The following is a 24,455-nucleotide window of genomic DNA, read 5'->3' on the forward strand; positions in this document are numbered from 1 at the left end:
GGCCCCGCTCAGGCACAGGTGCAAGTGCAAGTGCAGGTGCACAACTGTGCCTTCAGCCCCATTGCTGATGCACCTGCCGCCCTCTTCGCTTTGCTCGCTTCCATTTGGTCAACACTGAGAGCGCAGTGATGGCGGCTAGGTGCTGCTACTCTAGACTTGTGATAAACAAATATTTTCTCCTTTGTTATTAATTTTCTTTTAACTTTGTAATGTGTTGTTTTTATTTTAATATAGCCACATCTGTCTTTTCTTTGTATATTTTCTGCTTTATGTCTTTTTTTGGTTTTGTTTGCTTTATGTTTTGTTTTATGGCCATTTAAGGTCATCAATGTACTCCCTTTATCTTTCTATAATACCTTTATAATATTTTATGTTTAATTTTGTAACCCATCTAGAACATGGTTTGGAGTCTTTTATTTTTCTCTACCCAAATGATTTGCTGACATCCTAACACCAGTCATTCTTTTCCCATGGATTTGAAGCAGATGACTTATTTTTAAAAAGCATTTATTAAAGTGGTTCTGTTATTTTTCTCCTTCTGAAGTGTCTGTGTGTCTGCCTTCCAGCTGGTGAAGTCCATCTTCCCAAAACACAATTGGAAACCCAACTCCTCAGTGAATGGTCCATGTCCCCTAGGAGGGTGCCAGACCTGTAGGGGATACACTTCCAGAATCCTTAAAAATAGGAAGAATGAATGCATTCCTCCTGAAAAAGATACACCCTTTTATACCAAGTGGACAGTCAACAGGAGATGAGAAACTAGAAGGAAAGGGGTTTTCAGATCACTCACATGGTTCAAGATTCTGCCCATGAAAGCACAGGTCACCAAGGCATCATTCCAGCACAGTCCTTACATTGTTCCTGTGTAGCCTCTGAGAATGAACTGAGAGCCCGCCTTTTCCTAGACCTCTCCTCTTGTGTTTGATATACAAAGCCCTTAGTCTCAGCTTTAAGAAGAAAGCACACAAATGGGAAAAGGATGTTTCCCTGGGCACCTACCATGCTCATCAAAGCAACGATTGGAGGTGTTGCTGATACAGCAAGCAAGTTCAATGAGAAAGGCACTCACAAGAAAACTGAAAAGACAGGAATGAACAAAGCTTCATGATGGACCATTCAGGAGCCAGAGAAGATGTCTGCGCTGATCTGGATCTCACCTTTAGTGTAAGTACATTTTTAGGTTTCCATAGTAACTATGACCTCATTTTTGGGGATATTATAAGAATGTTACACAATTATCACAAAGTTTACCATTCCCAAAAGCTGTCAGACAGCCAGATTCCAGATGACCATTGCAGTTTAACTTTTAGCCTACTTCCCAATTTACCCTGTTTGTTGTGTTCCCATTTTATGACTCTGCTGTCCTTTAAATGGATTGATAACTAACCAAGGGAAGAGGGTGAAGAGTAGGGTCAGCTACAGCTTAAGTTAATTTAAATGACTTGTCTTAATATGGAGTTAAAAAAGAAAATGGAGTTTCTCTTGCCCTGTCATTGCCCCCAGATTTGTTTCCACCAAGGCCACATCCAGCTGCAAACTCACTGAATCCAGGTATTCGTAAGATATTTTAAAGCCAAGTTGTTAGTTTGAATCTTTGGGATATGCATTTTGGATGAAGTTCTGGATAAAGAATTAAGAGCCCAGTGGTTAGAATCCAGATATTTTCCAGGAGAAGAAACTCTTGTTCCTTTTTTGGGAGAAGAAAACATATATATAAAATTTTTTTTTGAGACAGGATCTCACTATGTAGTTCAGGCTGGTCTTGAACTCACTTTGCAGCCCAGGCTGGCCTCAAACTCACAGCATTCTTCCTGACTCAGTTTCCTGAGTGCTGGGATTACAGGTGTGCGCCACCACACCCGGCCCCAATTGTGTATTAAAACTTTACTGCTTCTGCTATAGCTGCCCAGCCATGGCGGGCTGAGAAACAGTGCTGATCACAGAACTACCCTCAAGTAGAACTGTGCCTTTGGGCTGTGTGAAACACCTGCTCAAAGCTGAGGGAAAAAGGAGAACTTTGCTTCCTCCCTCACTTCTACTGCCCCCCCCTCCAAAAATGGCCTTTTCCATAACCTAATGAATTATTGTATTAGATTTCCTAGTGTTGTGCTGTTCTTGAGTTTCTGGATTAAGTCTGACTTTATCCTGATGCTTCTTTATTTTAAATGTTTCTGGATTTGATCTGTCAATCATTTATTTAGGAATTTTTTGGTGTCCAGGTCCATATACACACATAATAATTCTTGTTCCAGTGGGCTGAGATTTCAGATGTCTATGCTACTCCCTCTTCAATCTCAACACTCTCTGGACAGTGAAGAATCATTTAACTAGTGTCTGCTGGCCCCATAGTACTGAAAATATTTCCCCTTAAAATGAAATCCAAGGTTAAGAGTTGAGAAAAATAGGCATTGTTTCTCAAATATTAATTCCATTCAGTATCCACCTTTGTCCACAGGTGATCATGTTTCCACGCCAAGTTACTGATTATCCAAGGTAGAGACTCTTTGAAAATATTCAGTCAAAAACCCCAGAGCTTAATAGCCATGAGTGGATGTCTAACTCAAAATTTATTCAAAACAAGCCATAAAAATACTTCTAAGAAACTGAATCAAATACATGAGGAAAGAATTTCATTACCACAGCATAAGCCACAGAGATTAATTTTTAAGACTTTTGTTTGCGGGCTGGGAGTTGAATCCCCGGGGCCTCATGCAGGCTAAGCGAGTGCTCCACTTCAGCCCCAAGACAAATTCCTGACTGGCCTGTGTACCTTCTCACCCTCAAGTGGATAGTTGCTGGTTACTCGAGTCGATGCATTTAGAGCTGCAACCTTATTTGCCACTGTTCATGACAGAAGACAAAGCAAATTTGTTCCTTTCACGTGTAGATTTTAATTTTTTAGCTGCAAGTTTTTATTTTTACATTGACCACTTAATTTCTTCTGGCTTCTGAGTCTATCATTGACAGTTGGTTGCTGCTCTTCTAAATGTGACCTGGTGCCTTTGCCTTGGCTCTTCCTCGCCACTGCCCTACTTATCGGCATTTAGGGGTCCTCAGTAAAAGGTGCAAGGCAAAGGCAAGAAAGCTTGTGGGGTTAAACTCACTACCTGCCTGTCTGGTTTTTTTGTACACAGGTGAGATATTCCTGCACATCATCCGGGGACCCCAAAATGAGAGGGACCCTTTGGTGAATACTCTCGGGTTTCACGTCCAGGACAGGCTGGGTGCCTGTGGTTGCCATGCCTCCCGCCTGCTCAATGATGTAGGCCACAGGATTGCACTCATACAGGAGCCGGAGCTGTGGAGAAACAGAGCCGGGGGTGAGCTGTGTGAGTGGACAGACATCCCGAGCCCTGCCCCTCAAGTGGAGGAGGAGTTTGAACTTCTGAACATCTGTGTTGTGAGTGCGAAGGGCTTGCTGAGGTCTTACCCTACAGGAGCCTGGATGCCCCAGCCATACTCATCATGCACACATCTGGGGGCACCTTTGGCCAGGTGGCTGAGACGTGTATCCTGTCTGGTGATCCTTGTGCTAGGGAGATCTGCCTCTCGATTTGAAGATACATGATCCAGTTACCCATTTCTTGTTGGTTTAGCAGTAAGGCAAACTGATTCTGCAGACCAAGTTAGAAGCCATGATAGGTAAGGCCTTCCAGCGAGCACCAAGAAACCAAGCATGGTCAATCGTAAGGTCACCTTGAGAGTGCTAGGTGGTATCTCTGGGGCTAACCACGGTGGCTGGGGTGGCACAGAATGACCCTCCACATCTTAAGTGCTAGCTTGGCTAAATAGTTTGTGGGGATTTGAGTCTTTTCTCTTGGCCCCTTAGTAAGCGAACTCCTGTCGCCTGCATTGTCATAGCATCCTGTGCTGCTTCTTTCACAACAGTCACTGCACGAGATTTGTTTAACATCTGGCTTCCTCCCTAGACTTCCCTCCCTTGACCGGAGCCCCACCTGCACTGGGAAGGCTAGTTTTGTCCCTGACCAATGCACAGAGGGACACTGGAGGGCACACTGCCTTAAGGAGTCTGACCGTGGAGAGCCTCATCTTGACAGTTTGTAGAACTTGGCTTTTCCCTTCCCTTTTCTTTGCTTTGAGGGTTGAGGATGGGAAATTTGCGGTCTCAGACTATAACCAAACAGCCTATTGAACCAGATACTTAAAATAACGCAGAGGTGGGATGTGGTGCATTTTTTTGGAGCCAAGTTGCTTTTGCTCTGACCTCAGATGTCCCTGCTGGAGTCAGCTGGTCTTAATAGCAAAATGCCCCGGATTACACGGTACATTGGCCTGTTGGCCATGTGATCCACTCTTTTTTCATGAATTAAAATCTACATGGCTTTAAAGAGACAAGTAGACAAGGAGTTATGTCCATGCACATGTGCAAGTGCACATGCATGTATGTGCGCACACACACACACGTGCACACACACACATACACACACAGATGTGTCACAGAGATTATGGGAACTGAAACGTTGAGCACGGGAACCAATGTACTTCCACTGTGTGTAATGGTTGTGCGGCAGTGAATGCAGATCTGTTTACAGGACTGCATGTGCTGGTAGGACACATTTACTTACCTATGTATGAATATTTTGTGACTCATTTATAACCATTTTAATAAGTATAAATAATTAGTCTTGATGTCCTTCCTGTTAGAACCAAGCAAGCGGCAAGAATTTAAGAATTTTCATGTCTTTTACTTGAACTCACATAATACTCACATAATACTCCTCTGCACTTTTATTTCCTTCAGCATCCCTTGTGCAGACTTCTCTGTGACCGTTAGTTCCACAGATTAATATACATGGTGTAATAACAAACACTGCCTTGAAGAGAAACACCTGATACACTGACCTGTGTATCAAAATCTTGTCTCAAGTGTCATTTCCAGAAATTATTCTGGAGCAGACATTTTTAGTCTGGAGAACTCTTTAGGGGATTCTTGAGTGGACTTTGGGGTATCTCTGAAACCTCCAAAAGTGAATGTAAAGTTACTTTTCTGTGCTTGTTTTTTCTAGGAAGGTACATGGCAGGTTCTGTTAGATTCTCTAGGGCGTCAGGGGTTGCAACCCAATGGGTGCTGCCATGAAAACTTAGACAGCCCACAGAGAGTGGGAGATGAACACAAGAGACTTCTGGCAAAGGATGAGCATGAGGCCAGAGGACTGAAGGCCAGTGACATCCGCAGACATAGTCATGGCAGCCTTCCACTTCTCCAAACCTTCTACCACAGCCCCAAAGTCACTAACAGGAAACAGAGCTTGTTTGTCTTTCCCTGCCCTCTCACAGACATGCAGGCCCAGGAGCAGTGCAGCAGCCACACCGCAGGCTTGAGGAGATGCAACTCCTGCTGGCTCACAAAGAGATAACCACTGGTGGACACAGGGCAATTACCTTGCCCTTGGGGCTCTTCTGGTTGGCTGGGTACAAGAAGATCCCTCCGTAGACCAGGGTGCGGTGCACATCGGCCACCATTGAGCCCACGTACCTGGCCCCATAGGGAGCACTGCCATCCTGGAAGGAAGAAAGGGAAGAGATGAGATCCAGTGGCTTTAGCAAGTAGCCTCCACCAGCTCCTGGGCACAAGTCCAGCTGGTACAGCTTCCACTTCCTGGTTCTCTGATCGCCATCCACTGACTTAGGAACTTAAACCATGGAACTGAGCACTTCATTCATTGCAAGGCCCTCAAAACTCAGTCACTGACTGAGTTAATTACACATAGGACTACGTACAATAAGAGCATCTTGCAGCAATCTTAGTGACAAAAAAAGTAGAGTCAGTCCTTCATACGCACAGGGTTCCACATCAAGAGATTTAACCAAGCATGGATCACAATATAAAAGTGACATCTACACTGAAATGTACAGACTGGGTTTCTTATTGTCATCCCCCAAACAAGGCAGTATTACAACTATTTACACAGTATTTATGTTGTATTAGGTGTTATAAGTAACCTAAAGATGATTTAAAGTATGGGGAGGATGTGTAGGTTGTATGCAAATACTACATCATTTTATAAAAAGGACTTGAGCTTCTGAGGACTTTGGTATCTGAAAGAGGTCAGGAACCAGCACCCCGTGTCTGTGCAGAACACAGCTGCTCGGTAGCTCCTTTAAGCTCCTATTGACTCACATAAGGTTCGCGGTATTTTTAGCCTTCTAAGGACCAGATCTCCTTGATCAACAGCAATGACAGTTTTGTACTTGCTGCAAGCAGTCTTTCTACATGGGAAATATTTTAAATACCTTTAGAAATCAATTTAAAAATATCACAATTTAATTTATTTGTAAGCCTCAGTTTGATGAGTCACGCATAATGAAAAGAATACTTGTTCAGAGATAACACGAGAAAGGTGACGATTTTTCTCAAAGAAGGGTGTAATAGGTACAGCATGATGTATGAGTCAATCACTCCTCAGGAAGGCTTATTTTTTCCTCATTTAGGACGCACCTTTGATTTCTGTGTCTAATTTAACAGTTCCTCAGGGCAGCCATCCAGTGTGTTGCGTTACAACAAAGATTGGGAGTAATGGCAGCATGGTACAAATAACAAGTGATGGTGAGCAAAGGCAAGTTTTGAAAGAAGCACTTTGGCAAAAGAAACTTTACAGGTTTGAACACAAGCTAGAGTGCATGATGGATCAAGAATTGGTATTAAAAAACAAAACTAAACCTTCTTCCTAGTCAGCCTCCCCCTCTTTCTCCTATATTCTGCAGCCAAGTTCTCCTCAAATAGTTTTTACACACAGTATCCACTTCCCTTTGAAATTTTTTTTAACTTATCTAGTTTATTTTTAATTATTAGGACTGTGATTTTAATAACTTACTGTTATATGAGAAGAAAACTATACCTACTTTTTTTTTTTTTTGTCTTTTGAGTTTCACTATGCAGTTTTTTGTCTTTTGGATTTCACTATGCAGTTCAAGTTGGCCTTTAACTCACTTTCTAGCCTACACTGGCTTTGAACTCATAGCCATCTTCCTGCCTCAGCCTCCCAAGTGCTGGAATTATGGGCTTGTGCCACTATGCCCAGCTTCGTTTTTGTTTTTTAATGAAATACTTGAGTACATTTATAGGTCAAGGGCAGGAGACAAAGGGATGAGACAAAAAAAAAAAAAAAAACAGAAGAGGGACAATAAAAATTTTGAGAGTTACCCATCTTTAGCCCTTTAATTTTTAGCCACGCATGGTGGTGCATGCCTGTAATCCCAGCATTTGGGAGGCTGAGGCAGGAGGATCATTGCGAGTTCGAGACCAGCCTGGGCTACAGAGTGATCTCAAGGCCGGCCTGAACTGCACAGTGAGACCCTGTCTCAAAAAGACAAAAAAACCCAACAACAACAACAACAGTAAAAGCCACAGTCACTGACAATACCTTAGATTATAAATTCTTTGAATTTAAGAACTGGCTTTTGCCTCCATTTGGGGATCACCTCCAGTATCGGAGAATGGCTCAAAGCATTAACGCCAATCAGCCTTCTTTCACAGTATTTCTTTTTCTTCTCCTTTTCTACCTGAACTTGATCCCTCAAGGAATTTGTCTGTTCCCATGTCAGTCATCCTGCTCTCCATAGCCAGCTTTTGGATGTATCATCTCATTCATAGCAGTTACAAACCCCCACCTGCATACTGAGCCAGCATCTCTGTTCACTATTTTCAGGAAATTCCTTAGCTTCTCTGTGATGTGGTTTTATTATTAAAATGAGAATAATAATATCTCATAGGATGTTTGTGAAAACTACATGAGCTAACATGTATAAGACACTTAGTATAGGACCTAATACAAAATAAGGACTTTGTTCTGGGTTGATATTGTTAGGTGGGAGCTCTTTTAAAAGTCACCTACTAATCTACTATTCTGTTCTCAGCCTTGGGTGCCTCCGCAGAGACAGATGGTGTTACCATGCTACCCACTTTGTCCACTTGGAATCAAAAGGGCCTTTGCTAAGATTCTCAAAGAGATTTTTTGTTTCCTGCAAAGTTACTCTCACTTTGGTGGTGAGAACAGCCGCAGTCTTAGTCACTTGACTTGTCACTGAGACACAAAACCTGACACTCACAACCTAAGGGAGGAGAGGTTTATTTCAAAGGCTTACAGTTACAGTCCATAGTTGGTTGGCACCAAGGCAGAGATGTGGCAGAGCGGCATGGGACAGGGGTATGGGAGATGGGCATGGGAGAGGGAAAGCGGCTCAAAGCATGGCAGCTGGGAAGCAGAGAGTGAAGAGAGGATTGGGGAAGAGATAAACCCTCCCAGGCCACACCCCCAGATCTTTGGACCAGATCTCACCTCCTAACCACAATGGCAGCTACAAACTTATCAGTGGGCCAACCCACTCATGACTGCCTCCATGACCCAATAAAAAAGCTCCACCTATGAGCACATGACGCGTTGAGGGGACGTCTAGATATAAACCACAACAGCCTCTATAGCTACACTGCTCTCCCTCTCATTTCTGAGTGTAGCTCTCACTCTTGACTGAACTTACCTTTCATGAACTATAACTCATTGCTCCTTCCATACTGGGCCCCTGATCCCTGGGTCCCTAATACACTCAGTCACTGCCTGCTCTTCGTTAGGCAGAAAGGGTCTAAACACAATGACAGTCCTTAGGTCAGTGACTAGAATGGGCAGGGGCAGATGCTCAAGCTTTGACATTCTTTCTTGTAAATGTACTCCATCCAAAATGGTAGCCACTAACCTCATGTAGTTATGTAAATTTAAATTTAAATTCCTTAACATTAAGCAAGATTAAAATTTTGCTTCCTCAAGCAGACTGCAACATTCCAAGCATTATGTGTGGCCAGTGGCTGCCATATTGGATAACCTGTGTGTAGAACATTTCTTTCATTTCAGGAAGTTCTTTTGCATGCACAATGCTAATGTCAATCATGAGTTTAGAGAGTTTACATATTGGAATCAGGATCTGAGCTCACACAGTCCATCTCCAGGGCCCCTAGACCTCACCTCTACTTCCTGCAGGTTTCTTGTCTTACGGTCATCAGCTGCTCAGTCTCGGATTGGGCTTCCTGGATACAGAGCCCTCCCCTCCTACTGTACTCCCTCACCACAGCCCAGGAAGTTGCCTGTCACTGTCGAAAGTATCCCATATTTAGCCAAGGCCAAATTTTCTTCTTGTATCTAGGGATGGAGTTTCTTGGAGCCAACCATACATTTCTGGTACTGCATGATATCTCTTCATCTCGTCAGAACTGGGCACTCACAGAGCTTCTAGCCCTTCAGCCAAGACTGATTTTACATCAATAAGGAAATTGCTCCCAGGACTCTCAAACGGCTTTCCTGATTTGTTACCTGTCTGGGCCACATTCAACTAATCTATAGTCTTCAATTTATGGAATTTCAAGAATTTTATTTAAAAGCAAACCAGCAAAATGCAAACCTCCTACAGATAAAACAGTGTCTCTTATGCCAAGGACAAATTTATATTAAACCTAAAACTTCACATTAAATAACAACTGGAGAACTTTAGAACCTTGATTTAGGTTGAGGAAGTAGGTAACTTCCTTTATTGTTTAGAATTCCTTCCTTCCAAGAAAAGAAGGGCAAAGAACTTTAAATGAATATTAAAATATTTATTAATATATTAGGCTCAGTAGGCCAGCATTTTGTGATTTAAGTGACAACCAAACCTTCTATTTTCTAAGAATGACCAGACCTCAGGACTCTACCTCAGGTGGCATCTAGGGTAGAAAGGCTCCTCTGTGTAGGCAAATTTAGAGTAAAGAGGAGATTTTCTTAAAAACTAGTTTTAAACTGGGCATGGTGGCACACACCTGTAATCCCAGCACTCGGGAGGCTGAGGCAGGAGGATTGTTGCAAGTTCAAGACCAGCCTGGGCTACAAAGTGAGCTCAAGGCCAGCCTGAACTGCACAGTGAAACTCTGTCTCAAAAAGACAAAAAAACACTATTTTTAGGTTGGGTGTGGTAGTGCATGCTTTTAACCCTAGCTAAGGCGGGAGCAGTGCCAGGCTGAGACAGCAGGATTGCTGGGAGTTCAGGGCCAGCCCAAATTACATAGTGAGACACTGTCTCAAAACAAAAACAAAAATGAAAACAAAAACACTAAAGAAAGAAAAATCCCCAAAACACTGCTTTTTAGATTGTCATTCCATTTGGTCAGCATTCTGGTTACAGTAATGTTAGCCATGTGTGTAGTCCAATAAAGTTAACCTATCCTGTTTCTAAGGCATACACTTCCCAGTGTTTATCTCACCTCACTGTCCCCATTCTGAATTTGTAAATTAGTTTTAATGCCTAGTGAAATGTCTAAGAGCCTGTGTAATGCTGCACATTTCACACTATGGATGGAGATCCATTACTAGGCTGTCAAGTCCATGCCATTAGTCTTTACCACCATTTTTTTAAATGAAGCAGAACCTAAACAAATGGAATGGAATGGAACAGAATGGAATGTCATGGAAAAATATAATTAGAGTGCTGTAGAGCAATAGGTAGTGTAACTTGTTTCAGGTGTGTGTGTTTGTGTGTGTGCACGTGTGTGCTCTTGTGTTCTGAATTAGATGTAAAAAATTTTTTTTATGAGTGGTCACATTCAAAATGTTTGAAAAACTCTGGCCTAATCAACATAAGAGGAATTGTTGTATCGTTGGATGTTTACATTTTGAAATCATATTGCCAGATTGCCCTCCAAAGGCTGTGACACTTATGTTTTCTCTAACAATTTATAAGAAAGCGTATTTTCCCACACCAATGAGCACTATTTATGTTTCCAACCTGTGCCAGTCCCATCTGTAAACACAGTATGGCAGTGTGATTTTAATTCGCGTTGACTTGTTAGCGTCTTTCCATCTGCTGACTGGACACACAGGTGTCCTCAGTGACTTGTGCGATCATCCCCCTTGCCTGGAGTCCTTCCCGAGTGTTCATCCTTGTGTTGTTGTTATAAGGGTCCTCTTGTAGCTAGACTGTTCCCCTGGTGTCAGTCACATATGTGCTTAGTGATTTCCCCTAGCTTGCAATTTACTCCCATAATTTTTTCTTTTGCACAGTTTTGCTTGTTCTAGTGGTAAAATAAATACCTTTTTTTATGGGTTCTGGGGGGGGGAATTTTTAAGTATAGAATCAGAACCACTCAGAAACCAAATTTAAAACTAGAAACTTGCAAATAAGTTTGATTTTACCGACTTTAGAAGTCATATCCTGTTTCTGCTGGTTTAAGACAGCTGCTAAGTTTGTGCGCTGTGGTACAAATAATACCCTACAATGCAGAGGGACAGGAAACTGTGTTTTCTGAGAATGTAACCTTAAAAACACACAAAAAAGAAAGATGAAAACTTCCTATGGTTTCCATTTCAGGCAGAAAAGCAGGTCCTAGTATCTTTGACTGAATGCGACCTGGTCTCCAGAAATCCTCAGTTCTTTGTCCTTGATTGTTCATTGTGCTTCAGGGCAGCCTAGCGAGCATGGCATATGGCTCCTTCTCCACCCAGTCAGAAAGGCCTTCTTTGGCCTCATCCCCTGGAATTTGCTAAGAAAGACTCTTACGGACCATGCCATGAACAGCGGTGGCAACCTCTTTCACTAAGGCCCCCAAAGCCACCATCCAAACCGGACCCAGTGAGATAGCATCTTCCCTGCCACTGGCCTAACCTGCTTCACCTACCTCAGGGAATTTTTTCTTCTGCACATATTCAGTGGTGGCCGCATCAAAATACTTGGCGTAGCCCTCATTGAGGCTGAAAATCTTTCCTTTCTTCTTAATCTTGACATCTTTTTCCACCAGCACAAATTCACCGAGAGCCTAGAGAGAAGATGAGAGACACCAAGCAGAAGAGAGAGATCGGGAAACAGAAGCCAACAGCACAGCCTGCAGCAATCACAGGATGTGAGAGGAAATAGGGATTGGGAAGGACCCAGGGGTTCTCCTCTCATCCTGAAACTTGCCCTGTGGTGTTTTCAGGGTGGTGGAAAGAACAGCTTTAATACTGAGCCTGAACAGGAAGATTAGAAAGAAATGGAATAGGAGGTACAAAGTAATTCAAGGAGTAGGGTGTGGTGGCCCATGCCTGTAATCCCAGAACTCAGGAGGCTGAGGCAAGAGGATCCCTGTGAGTTCAAGGCCACCCTGAACTACATAGCAAGACCCTATCTAAAAAACAAAACAACAGCAACAACAACAACAAAAATATTCAAGGAAAAATGGTCTGTGATCTTCCTTCTTTTCTTCTGTGCCTTCCAATATCTGTGAGGCTGCTCAATTCTGAGAAACCTAACTGTATTTATCCCCAAATTTTCATTCCCAGTTTAATGCTTTCTGGAAAATTTAGACCATCAACAATGAGAGAAAGAAATTAAGGGGTGGGTGGAGATGCGGTTTGACTATCCATTCGTTGTCTGTTTAGCTTAATGATTCTGTCTTAGAACCCATGAAAGTTCCTGGCATCTCAACCACTTCTATCTGGGGACAATAAAAAGTTCTTTGTGTCAGATTCTGTGTTCACTCAGCAGAAAGAAATAGGAGGCAAGAACTAAGAGTCCTCAGAGTGATTAATACAATTGTGCCCAGTGCTCCACCGGCCCTGACACAGCCACACGGACAGTATCTTCAGGACATCCCTCAGGATGCCCATTGTCTGATTCTGGTGACGTCGGGCCCTGTGGAGGTGACCGGTCTAGATGCAGGTATCACCTTGCAGGCTGGGGCCTGCTCACTAGCAGGAGAACCAGGGCTGATGCATATTGAAGACTTTAGAATATGAAAAGTTCCTGAGATGATAGCGCACAACTGTCAGCTTGACTTGGAGAGGCCCAAGGAACTCCAACTTAACTCAGAGCAGAGACAAAGCCACGCTGACCATGTCCGAAACAAGGCAGTGAGAAGTACGTATGCTCAGCAACTGCGAAAACAGCCAGCCATTCCTCTCTTCTGCCTAGCTTAAGTGGTCCCTGCTTCTGTACCTATGAGTCACTGCCTTCATTTGAACCTTCCTGCCCCCTAGAAAGAAATGATTATGCTGCTAATCACCAGTGGCAGCCACTTCTAGACAATGTCCAATCCAGAACAGACCCTGTATCCCTCAAACCCTCCTGGGAATCACCAAGGAAAGCCCAAGAGTTATGATAAACCCACGCTGAGTTCCTCTCAGCCTAGCGCCGTCTATTCCCCCTGGAGTGCAGACGCCCTTTCCTGGAGAAACCCACCTTCCTTTTACTGTAAGTACATCCCTGATAATCTCTGCATAGTCAGGGGTAGAAAAGGAAGAAGCACAACCTCTGGGTAGATGAAAAACACAATTACACTATTTTGTCTGAAGCAAGAAATCATTAGATGAAGGTGGGAAAGTGCGGAGAATAACACAGAACCTGATAGGAACCATCTCTCATCACTGGGAAAGACACAAGTATCAGGGGAAATCCTCCACCGTGGGGGCAGCCACTACTGAGATTCATTGTAATGAAACAAAAGGTACAAACCCCATTGCTCAGGCACACTGGCCACTTCTGCAGGGTCTGACGGTCACCAGAGGCCAGCGGCAGCTATCAGGGACACTGCAAATCCAGGCCCTCTCTGTCACCACAGAGTGTTCTAGGGGTGGAGCTACACTGAGGAATCCATGGTCCAAAGCGGAAATGGGTGGCTCTGGGACTCTCGAATCGTGGTCTTTCCATAACCCTGGGGGTGAATACATATGTGGAAAATAAACTCCCTTTGAAAAGTTAGACTAAATCAAGTGTGGTGGCACTTAACTTTTATCCCAGCATTCTGGAGGCTGAGGCAGGAGGATCGAGTTTGAGGCCAGCCTGGGCTACATAACGAGTTCAAAGCCAGCCTGAATTACATGGTGAGGTATGCCTCAAAATAACAACAACAACAAAGTGAGACTAAAGGAGTTCTTTATGGTATTCACCATAAAGAAATAATAAATATTTGAGGGAATAGATTTATTTAACTTGATGAAAATATTATACAGAACATCACTGGATACTACCATTATAATTTTGTGGTTTATGTATAAATTTAAAACAAATTTTTTTGGGGGGGACAGGGTCTTGCTATGTAGTTCAGGATGGCCTTGAGCTCACTATGTAACTCAGGTTGGCCTCAAATTTATGGCAATCCTCCTGCGTCAGCCTCCTGAGTGCTGGGATTAAGGTGTATGCCACCACACCAGACTAAAATAAATTTAATTATTTAAAAGAAAAGATAAACTCGTTAAGGCAGGGGTAAGTTGATAAAACTGATGCCATGGGGCAGCGTCTCCAGATGCCCTCGTTTGGACAGAGGTCCTTAAACTTTCATTGGTGATGTTGGCTCTACAAACTAAGTTTTCTGGCTCCAAAAACAAGAACTAGGAAGGACCAGGAAATTATCCCAGGGACAGAGACTCAAGCTTAGAAGCCCATGGTGGGCACCAGGGCAGATGCCACTGTCTTTGGAACCTACCGGGTCCAGCATGAAGAGGTCCACACCTTGCCCCGTGGAAAGCGCCACTAAGGTTGCACTGCCGTATAGTGCGTAGCCCGCGGCCACAATATTTCGACCAGGCTGCAGGGCGTCCTTTTCTGAAGGCTCTTCCTCTGTGTTCTGCAGGAGGGAAGACAGAAACAGAGAAATGTGGTGCCTTATTGTCCTGACAGGAGGAAGCCTTAGCCAGAGATCTGGACATCAGATCTCCTGGGACCACCAAAGGAAGTGCCTTTCCAGAATGGGAAACCTGAATAAACGCACTCTACTTAAAAGACCTGCTTCACCTGGCCTCCATTAACCCCCTTTCCCCACGTCCCAGCCCTTACATATTCCCAAAGCCATCCATGCCCAGGAAGGTGCATCTGATGCCACCTCTGCAATCTCCACCTGCTTGGCCACCTCATGGATAAACTCTCCCTCTTTTGCAAAACTGCCATTTGAGTGATTGGCATATTGTGCCTGGGCCCGACAGGCCTGGCTTGTAACAGTTTCAAATTGCAGCAAACGCATCCAGAAGAAACGAGTTGCCATGTTTACGGAGGGTTCTGGCTGAGTTATTGCAATGGCTCTTCATGGCTTGCTTTCTTCCTGATTTCCAAGCACATTTTTTCTGCATCCTGCCAAAGACAGCGCTCTAAGATTCTTAAGCTACACCTTTCCTACTTGTCATGAACTGACACCAAGATCATCTCTGATTTTATGCAGCCCTCAGAGGTTGACAGCTCTATCACTTCCATTGCACAAATGAAGAACTTAGAGTAAGAGACACCTCATCCAAAATCATAAAGCCCGGGGCTGGGGATTTAGCTCAGTGGCACAGCGCCTGCCTGCCAAGCATGAGGTCGTGAGTTTGATTCCCGGTACTGGAAAAAAACCAAAAGTAAACAAACAAACAAACAAAAAAACCAAAATCATAAAGCTGATGGAGCTAGAACACTCTGGATGTCAACTCAGAAGCCCTGTAAACTAAAATGTTTAGCCCTAGTGTTCTGACCTTCTGGTTTCCAGTTATGGTGATGTAAACACTCAGGTGTCTTGTCTGAAGACCCCCAACACACTTTCAAGAGTGTGCTTGTTGTCAGACTCTTTTTCAGATTCTTACCAGAGACAAGCCATGGTTATTTGGACTGGCTTTCAAAGCCTATGTTTTATTGAAAATTCAAGAAAGAAATCCATGTGTTAAAGTTTACCTAATTTCAAATCCCAGTATAGTAATCTATACTGGGAATAATAACATCTCTTTGTTTTCAAACCTATGGGTCTTAAGAAGTTATTATGAGCCACAGTGGTGGAGTCAGAGGCCACTTACTGATTAGGTACAGTGAGCCAAGTTTCTTACCTTCTCTGTGCTTCCCCTGTCTGTCAGTCAGGCAGTGACAGCGGCGTGTGCACCTGGCTCCTGAGGCTGAGGCGAGGCCACGCGTGCAGCGCGTGGGTAAGGACAGCCTGACTCTGGATCAGCAGCCAAGTGTATCAGCCAAGATGAGAAAATCAATATTCAAAGCCCCTCAAAGATACAACTGGGTGTCTTTTCTCAGAATTGCATAAATACTACACTATCTACTTCTTTCCTTTTAGATAAAGGCTCTCACCTATCTCAGTCTTGCTTAACCTTGAAACATAATCTTGACCTTCAACACTGTCAGACACCCCGGTGTCTTATATCATCCTGTCTGCTCCTTCAGCAGAAGTCTCCTTTTCTCTCCCTGAAAGGGGCAGGAGGAGAAAGGAGAAAGAGAGAGGATCACCAACCAAAAGAGCAAAATCCTCTGGTATTTCCTCATGTACAGGTCCATCTCTCATTCTGTCCTCATGACTGGAGTGAAATGGTGCCCCCTGCTTCTTTGCTTTTCTTCCCTGAAAGTGAGCTTAGGCTAATTCGCATATTTCTGCTCAGGTGTGTTTTCTGCTAAGCTTTTGATAGGTTCCTCCTAAACTCAAATTTTACTCCTCCCCTTTTAGAAAACAACCAGCCACACATACAGCAATATGAGTATTTACAGACCACACATTAGGCCTGCGTTGGTTACTTTTCTCTCGTTGCTGAGACAAAATACCTGACGCCCAAAATGAAGGAAGGAAAGGTTTATTTAGCTTACAGTTTGTGGAGGTTTCCATCCATACTTGGCTGGCTCCAAGGCAGAGTGGCACATGGCAGAGGGTAACAGTCATGGTGGCGGCAAAAGCAAAAGCAATAAGAGCAAAATGGAGGAGCAGCAGCAAGCAGCCTCTTTCCCTCCCTTACATTGTATGCAAACTACCCGCCCCAGGGCGTGTGTAGCACTCACATCCATAATTCCAACACAGGACCATAAATCAATCATAAATCTAGAAGCCTGCCCCATGACTGCATGAGGATTTGGGGGGGACATTCAGACACAAATCATAACAAGGCCACATGGCCCCACCTAATTGTATCCTGAGTTTGTAATCTAGAAGGAGCACCCTGTAAGACACATAAGGAACACTCGCTATGGTCATCTCCCCTGGTCTGCAGTTTTGCTTTCCATGGTTCAGTTACCCATAGCCATCAGTGGTAGGAAAATACTGTCATGGGTTGCTGATCTGGGATCACCCAAAGCAGGTAATCCTCCTGATGTTTTGGAAGGTCAGCAATGGCCTGATTCTATGTCACAATGTTACACCATTCATGGTACTCTATCTCATCACATGGCCATCAGTATCATCACACCATCACAAGAAGGATGAGAACAATTACAATGTGAGGGGACAGATCATATTTACATAACTTTTATCTCAGTATGTTGTTACAATTGCTCTATTTTATTATTACTTATTGTTATTCATCTCTGACTGTGCTAATTTATAAATTAGGTTTTATCATAGGTATATATGTATAGGAAAATGTGCCTAGTCCATGTAGGGTTTGCTACTACCAATAATTTCAGGCATCTACTGGGAATCTTAGAACACATCCCCTGTGGATAAGGGGTTGATGGTATACAGACATTATGTAATCAGTGTCAGATTTGTAGTCCAAAATGTAAGTGCTCCTCCATGTGTCTCACTGTGAGTTTAGTGGAGTGTGGTCTTTGGAGATGAGCTCTAGAAACACCCCAGGTCTTCACCAGGTTACCAGCTCTATGGTCCATGAGATAGCCAAGTACCCTGGATCTCCTGCCTGAGAACCCCAAGGGCAAAGCCCAGACATCCTGATTGCAGCCAGAGCTGATTTCTGAGCCAAGCCATGGCAGAATGGTGCAGTCTATATTAGGTGATCTGCTGTGAAGTTTTTGGTCGTGCTGGATGGTCACAGCCCAGCCTGTAAAATCTCTGTTGTTAGCTTTGCCTGATAGGCACAGTGGCCCCCAAAGATATTCCAATTATCCAGAATCCGCGAATGTGCTATGCTACGTGGCAAAAGGATTTTTCAGATGTCCTTAGAGTTCTAGATTTAAAATGGAGATTACCCTGGATTTTCTACATTCAGTTAGCTCAGTTTAATCCAAAGTGCCCCTAAAAATAAATGACTTCCTGTGGCAAGAGGCAAGGGAGAGGCGGAGGTAGGGAGGGGTGTTGGAGAGATACGAAGGGTGAGAAAGCTTTAGCCAGCCTTTACTGGCTTTGAAAATGAAGAGGCCACAAGCCAAAGAACATAGGCAGTGCCAAGAATCTGTAAAAGACCCCAGCCATTGGCCAGCAAAGAAACAAGGGCCTTGCTTTTACCACAGAATGAACAAAATTCTGTAAACAGCCTAAACAAGCCTGGAAGCAAACCTCCAACTCCAGACCCTTCATAAAAAGTCACATTGGCTTTTGTTTTGATTTTGGCTTTGTGGGAGCCTAAGCAGATAACCCAGCCAAGCCTGGATGACTACTGACTTACACAAGTGGGATAATTAGTGGATGTTATTGGAAGTCTCTAAATTTCCGGTGAAATGTGAGGGCAGCAACAGAAAACTAATACAGTAAGGGACACACAAGAAAGAAATGGCGAATGCACCTAGAACCTAACACAGATACAGGTTAAACCTTCCTAATCCAGACATCTGAAAGCTAACATCCTCCCAAATCTGAAACTTTTTTGAGTGTCAGTGTAACGCCGTGTGTGGCAAATTCCATACTGATCTCATGTCACAGCCAACCCTTGGGCCCACTAAAAACATTAAATAAAATTACACTCAGGCCATTCAGCCTGCAGTGCCATGTCTGGTTAGTGGAAGGACAGAGGGTCGGACCCCAGACTGAGTTCTCAGCCCAGGTTCCTTCCACAGACCCCCACAGAAGGAGGTGTGAGCGTCAGCCCACCTACTCACCTTCCTATAGATGGCAAATATGGTTCCAATGGAGGCCAAGCAGTCGATATTGGAGGATCCATCCAGTGGGTCAAAGCAGACCACATATTTCCCCTGTATGACAGAGAAAAAAAACCTGCCAGTCTATCTTCCCATTAGCGTGACTGTTCTAGGTCGGGATGCTTGTGGAAGACAGCTCTGTGTCAAAAAGCAATTCAGAGAGCCAGGCAGTGGCGCACGCCTGTAACCCCAGCTCTTCTACTCCAGAGGCTGAGGTGGGAGAACGGAAAGTTCTAGCCCAGCCTGTACAGTTCAAGGGCGATTCATGGAGCTGAGATCCCATGAAGAGACTCATTGCACCCACAAATAGCGTAGTACATGCTTGAAAGAAAACCCAGGTGGGGAGGGGTGAGAGACTGGTTGGGGGAGGTACTATTTCATAAGAGGCCTGTTTAGAATTGAGAAACATAGACAGCCTGGTGGGGTAGCACACGCCTGTAACCCTAGCTCTCAGGAGGCAGAGGCAGGAGAATAATTGTGAGTTCAAGGCCCACAGTGAGACCTTGTCTCAAAAAACCAAAACCAAAACCAAAGGAGGGAAATGTTAGGGAGAGAGATTAGCAAGTGTCCCTGCACGGACAGCAGGCATGAAATGCTTTTAAGAACTGGCATGCAAACCCCCGTAGCTCAGGCCAGCCAGGAAAGACAGCGGCAGATTAGACTGGACTCTACAAATCCAATGCCCCAAAAGATACCCGCGCCTATTACTGCACACCCACCCACTAAGGACTCTTAGTAAATCACTCTGATTTATGGAATCATCTTTTACTAGGCAGCCTAATATTTCCAACTAAAGAAACGTGCAATCTCTTGATTCCAGAGGACAAATATTAAACAGAAGAAAATGCCGTAAAACGCAACACGATTTTTCTCGGCTTTATAGCACCATCTGCTGGTGAGGATGGGCACTGCAGCCCGCCCCAGGACGCACCCTCCTCTCCCGTGCTGTGATAATAGCATCTTTATTCTCTTCGGAGACCAGGACGCAGGTGCTGTAGGAAGACTGGAGCATGTTGATCACCAGGGCGTTGGACAACACGTCCAGTTTCTTCACCTCATCTCCCGTCACATTCACGCTTCCTGCGATTCCATACCTGAAAGGACAAAAGGTTGAATAAAGTCACCAAGGAGGTTTTACGTTCAGCAAAGCACCCCCTTTCCTTCCATGTCTCCGCAGACTCAAAATCACGCCTACTCAGGAAGTACGTTACGTCTCGCAGCGGTGACTCCCAACCTTGCTTTCTTGACGCTTTGGGGACACTGTCATATTTCCTTCATCTCCCAAGATTAAGCAAAATTCAATCTTACTAAAATACAAGCCTATGACCTGCCCTCGAGGCAGACGGGAAGGGAGAGCTTCTAAACTCAGACACATCACTGTAATGAAGGACTCCAAAAATAAAGGATGGTGGCCTTCCAGCGCTGGGATTTCAGGTCTTTGTGGATTAGCTAGTCCTGCTAGGTTGAATTAAAAATCGCCCTACAATAGCTTGGTTCTACAGAAACAAAGAAAGAAATTTGGGGACAGTAGAATTTGCTTCTTTACTACCATCCCAGGCAAGGTGTGACAGAGCATGCCTGAGCTCCACTGCGGCAAAGCCGTCCCCACGCAAGTGTCAGGTACCACAGAAGCTCTTGCCCATGCGGCTATGGCCTCCGGTCTCTCTCACCTCCTTCAGCCAATTTGGGTCTCCAGAGCCCCCCGGTGCATGCTTTCAGATGCATCGCCAGTCTTGCCAACTTCGCCATGTGCCTGCTATCCCCTCCGGCTTTGCCTCAAAGATCACTCCTCAGAGAGGCCTTCCCTGGCTACCTATCTACAGTAGCAACTCCCAATCCCCCACGCCTTTCTAATTTATTTCTGTCTCTCTCCCTGATTACCATTTATCATTTGTTTATTGTCTGTAAACTCCATACAGGCATGGATTTCCCTCCCGCCCCCCATTCAGACAGCAGCTGTGTCTTAGTATACCCTGGCCCCCAGCAGGGAGGCCTAGTCCCATCCTGCCTGGGCCACTCGCACTGCACCAGCTGCAAATGTCCTGTGGCCTGCAGCCTCCGTGAGCTACTTCTCCCCTTTCACCTTCATTCCCAGCCTCCTCCTACACACAAAGCTTTCTGCCACTCTGACGCACCCCTTAACCCCTCTGAGTCCTCCTGGCCCTACCTCACACCAGACACACACCCCACTGCTCCCATGTCTGCCCCCATCTGTTTTGTAGTGTCTTCCTGCTGTTAGCCCCTTGCCGAGGGCAAGAACTGTATCTTAACCATCTGGGTTTCCACAGTGCCCAGAGGCACTGTCCACGCTCAGCGTTGCATTCACACTGAATGGTGAAGAAAGCATAGAAGAAGGTCATTTCCCTGTGCTTCCTGGTTTTAGGAATCCCCAGGTGGCCCTAACCTAAGCCAGAGTGGAGAACCAACCCCTGATACCTGGCAAGGGCACCTTGCGCCCGCCTTCCTGATGGCACCCTCCCCTCTTCTGCCCCACCTCACCCCACCCCATATTGGAAATCTCACGCGATGGGCCAGCAGCCTTGGAAAACAGCACTGGTAGCTTGGCCTCAAAGACTGCACCTCCTGGTTCATGAAAAAAGCTAAGCAAGCAAACAACAGCGGCTACGGCAACACACTGGGTCCTTTTGCAATGGATTTAAAGGGACCACAAGCACAGTCCTCTTGTTTACTATGGAATCTTGAGGCTTCCTGCTGCTGGGGAATGAAGAGTTGCGGTGTCCAAGGCCTGGGTGGCTAGAGCTGATGACTAGGCCTCTTCTTTGCTTTGCAAACCATCACCACCATCACTGCCAACTCCACCTCTCTGCCGCCCCCTGCAACCTCCCTCCGCCTCCTGGGCAGCATTGCTTCCAGAAAGATTGGAAACTCATAAGAACCTGTGATTTCCCAACAGTTGCTTCAAGTTAGATCAGGCACAAAAAGAGTTTTCCACCCTGTAGGTAGGACAGTATCTTTTAGCGCGTTAACTAGCACTAAAGCGCATTGACAACTTCGAAACGGGATGTTTTACTGTCTGAGCAGAGAAAGCCATGGAGAGGCTTCCAGGAGTGGGCAAACTAGCACTCACTTCTTCCCACAGTAAGAGGAGGGGAGATGAAGATTTTGGATAACTTTAAAATTGCAATTATCCAGCCTGCGCGTAGACATGTCTTCCAAAAAAGGGAAGCAAAGGAATAGGGCCTGACGTTTCTCGAACCGTGGTAGGAATATGTGACAATCTGAGCCTTACAGGCAGAAGCAAGGCTGCTCCAGGACAGAGGAGCTTTTCCTTCTCACAGAAGCAATTCCAGGGGCCAGCACCCTGTTTCAATTGAGCAAAAAAAAGTGGTATTCGGACTCTCGGTTTCCAGGGCCGTGCCTGCCACCTAGTGGTCAACCGGCTCCATCGGCCAGACAGCAAATTTCTCCAGACCTGAACAAGGAACCATAGCAATAATGGAGCATTAACTGAGCATTTATTATGTGGCTGACTATAAAAATCATCAGCACACAGACTTACTAACTTTGAAAACAACTCTACTTCTTAGAGGCTATTACTATTCTCTTCATCTTACAAATGGGATGACAGTTCCTAGTGGGTAAATCACTGCCCATTGATCACAGTAGAAACAGCCAAATTAGATAAGCACCTTAATTATCCGGTTCCTAAGACCAGTTCGTGTTGACACCTGACTACCACAGAGACAGAGCTTTGCAGTAGATGAGTATGAATCCAACCTAGGCATCTGCTGAGCAGCTGAGAGCCCTGCACTGGGAAGCCCTGCCAGTGTGGGCGAATAATCCCGAGATGGCACCAAGGAAACCACCTAAGTATGGCAGTGCCCGTACACAAGGAGAAACAGTGCTGCTCTCTAACGTCACTCGGGAGTGGGGCGGGGCCGTGTGCCTGCACCTCACACTCAGGAAAGCCCTTGGAGGCAAAGCTGGGCCATTCTGTGAACTTTACAGCAGCCCGTGGACGGCGGAAAGGCTGAACACAACAATCTTTGAGCTGGGTCCCATGACTGGGTCCCAGGCCCTTATATAAATAACATCTGTAATGATCTTATGGTGATTAAATCTTGTGATATAATACTTTCCGTTAAAGCACTACCTTGCTAAGAATAAATATTTTAAATAATTGGGCTTTGTTAGCTGTTCATGTTGGGTTCTTCTTTCCCCGTGCCAGAATGTGGGTCCCTTTTTCTTCAGAGATGAAATTACTACCGGGGAAATGGAAGCTCCAAGAAAGTCTGTTTTAATCACATGTTTATGCTGGATGCTTGGCCGTGATCATCAGCAGCTGTAGCATAAACTCGGCCTCATTCTGCGCTTGGAAAGAAGACAAATGTGTGAGATCGCTCCCTGCCCCAGCCCCCCGGCCAAGCACCTCCAGCTTCCTGCACACCAAGCAGAGATGACCATAAAGAGTCACAGAAGAAAATTTAAAACGCGGCCTGCAAAGACTCCCTTCTGTGGTGAGACAGGAAGAAGAGGACAGGGGCCTGTGAGATCTTCCACCCTGTGAATGATTTCTAGCTCCTCATGTGTTGGCAAAGGCACCACAATCAAATGCTCAGATCTGCAAAGCACATCAAGAACTGCTTCAAGATTCCAGCGAGAATCTGAATAGGCAAATGCAAGTATTCTCATACTTCATTCAGTCTGTGCTTTAATGCAACAAGCCGCTGCACTTAGTATCACTGTAAGAAATGGTAACCGGAGAGACAAGATGTTTTTGTTTCTCCATTTTATGTCTCAAAGTATTCGGTTCCTTTTTTTTTTTTTTTTTTTGGTTTTTTACATTTTCTTTATTTTAAAGAGAATAAAAGTAAAAACATTAAAAAAACACAGAATTTCAAAACAAGATGATAGGAAATCAACAATGGTTGTTATATTGTATATTATTATCTTCAAAGTAGTTGTTCAGACGACCAGATATAAGCATGCAAAATTGGTAAAAAGAAAAAAGCATTAACTGTTCCTTTCAATAAACCAACAGAAATTAGTAGTACAATTATCTTAGCTACCTTGGTTCCTTTCTTGAAACATGTCAAAGGTTCCTTTATGAAAGCGTACGTGATACAAACTAGAAATGCACAAAAAGTAAGTAAGCTTTGGACCCAGTTCTCAGCCCAAGCACCTGCAGCTCCCCGACCCGGCCTGGGCCCTAGCTCTGCAAAGTGTCCCCAGGACTCACAGGTGGGCCAGGCCGGCCTTGCGCACAGCTGAGGAGATAGCTTTGATGGCCGTCAGCATGGAGTTCAGCAGCTGGGTTAGCTCCCCCGTCCCTTTGGCCTGGCGCCCCTTTTCCATAACATAGCGGGTCAGGGTGAGCATGTCTGTTTCAAAGGGGCTTCTGTCTGTCATTGTGGCAGTAATGCTCCAAATCCTCCTCTCCTAGCAGGAATCCTTGCTTATCTGGCTCCACAGGGTGCAAGCTGATAAGAAACCTGTGCAGGCAGAGCCAGGGCCTTAAAGGAAAAGGGCCTCTGCCCACGTGACTGAAGTAACTGGACAAGCCCTCAAGGAAATCTCTCTGGCCTGCTGATTGTGACAGCTGCCAAAGTGCCAGGAGCAGGCTGCAAACAGAACCAGGCTGCCAGCAACACAGATAATGCTTTCTCTCCACGGGCGCCCCTCTTTAAAGGTCCTAAGATGCAGCCACTTAGTGAGAG

General features: G+C 44.9%; 1 protein-coding gene across 1 annotated transcript; it reads right to left on the reverse strand.

The window, feature by feature from the left end:
* Window positions 1-2,871: 2,871 nt before the first annotated feature.
* Window positions 2,872-24,262, reverse strand: Fbp2 (fructose-1,6-bisphosphatase 2). Its single transcript, XM_005384676.1, has 7 exons — window positions 23,978-24,262; window positions 19,709-19,871; window positions 18,739-18,831; window positions 14,438-14,578; window positions 11,657-11,794; window positions 5,404-5,523; window positions 2,872-3,298 (listed from the first exon to the last, which is right to left on the reverse strand). Exons 1-7 carry the CDS (start codon window positions 24,145-24,147, stop codon window positions 3,104-3,106), a joined length of 1,020 nt encoding a protein of 339 aa, XP_005384733.1. The 5' UTR covers window positions 24,148-24,262; the 3' UTR covers window positions 2,872-3,103.
* Window positions 24,263-24,455: the final 193 nt, after the last annotated feature.

Source organism: Chinchilla lanigera, unplaced genomic scaffold (genome assembly GCF_000276665.1).
Source record: "Chinchilla lanigera isolate Chin_1 unplaced genomic scaffold, ChiLan1.0 scaffold00021, whole genome shotgun sequence".
Classification (NCBI taxonomy): Eukaryota; Metazoa; Chordata; class Mammalia; order Rodentia; family Chinchillidae; genus Chinchilla; species Chinchilla lanigera.

Coding starts and splice junctions, on each gene's coding strand:
- Fbp2 (XM_005384676.1), bottom strand. CDS start 24,147: ATGACAGACAGAAGCCCCTTTGAAACAGACATGCTCACCCTGACCCGC. Junction 18,832..19,708: donor TCACAGCACGGGAGAGGAGG/GTGCGTCCTGGG, acceptor TCTGTCATACAG/GGGAAATATGTGGTCTGCTT. Junction 14,579..18,738: donor TATTTGCCATCTATAGGAAG/GTGAGTAGGTGG, acceptor TCCCTCCTGCAG/AACACAGAGGAAGAGCCTTC.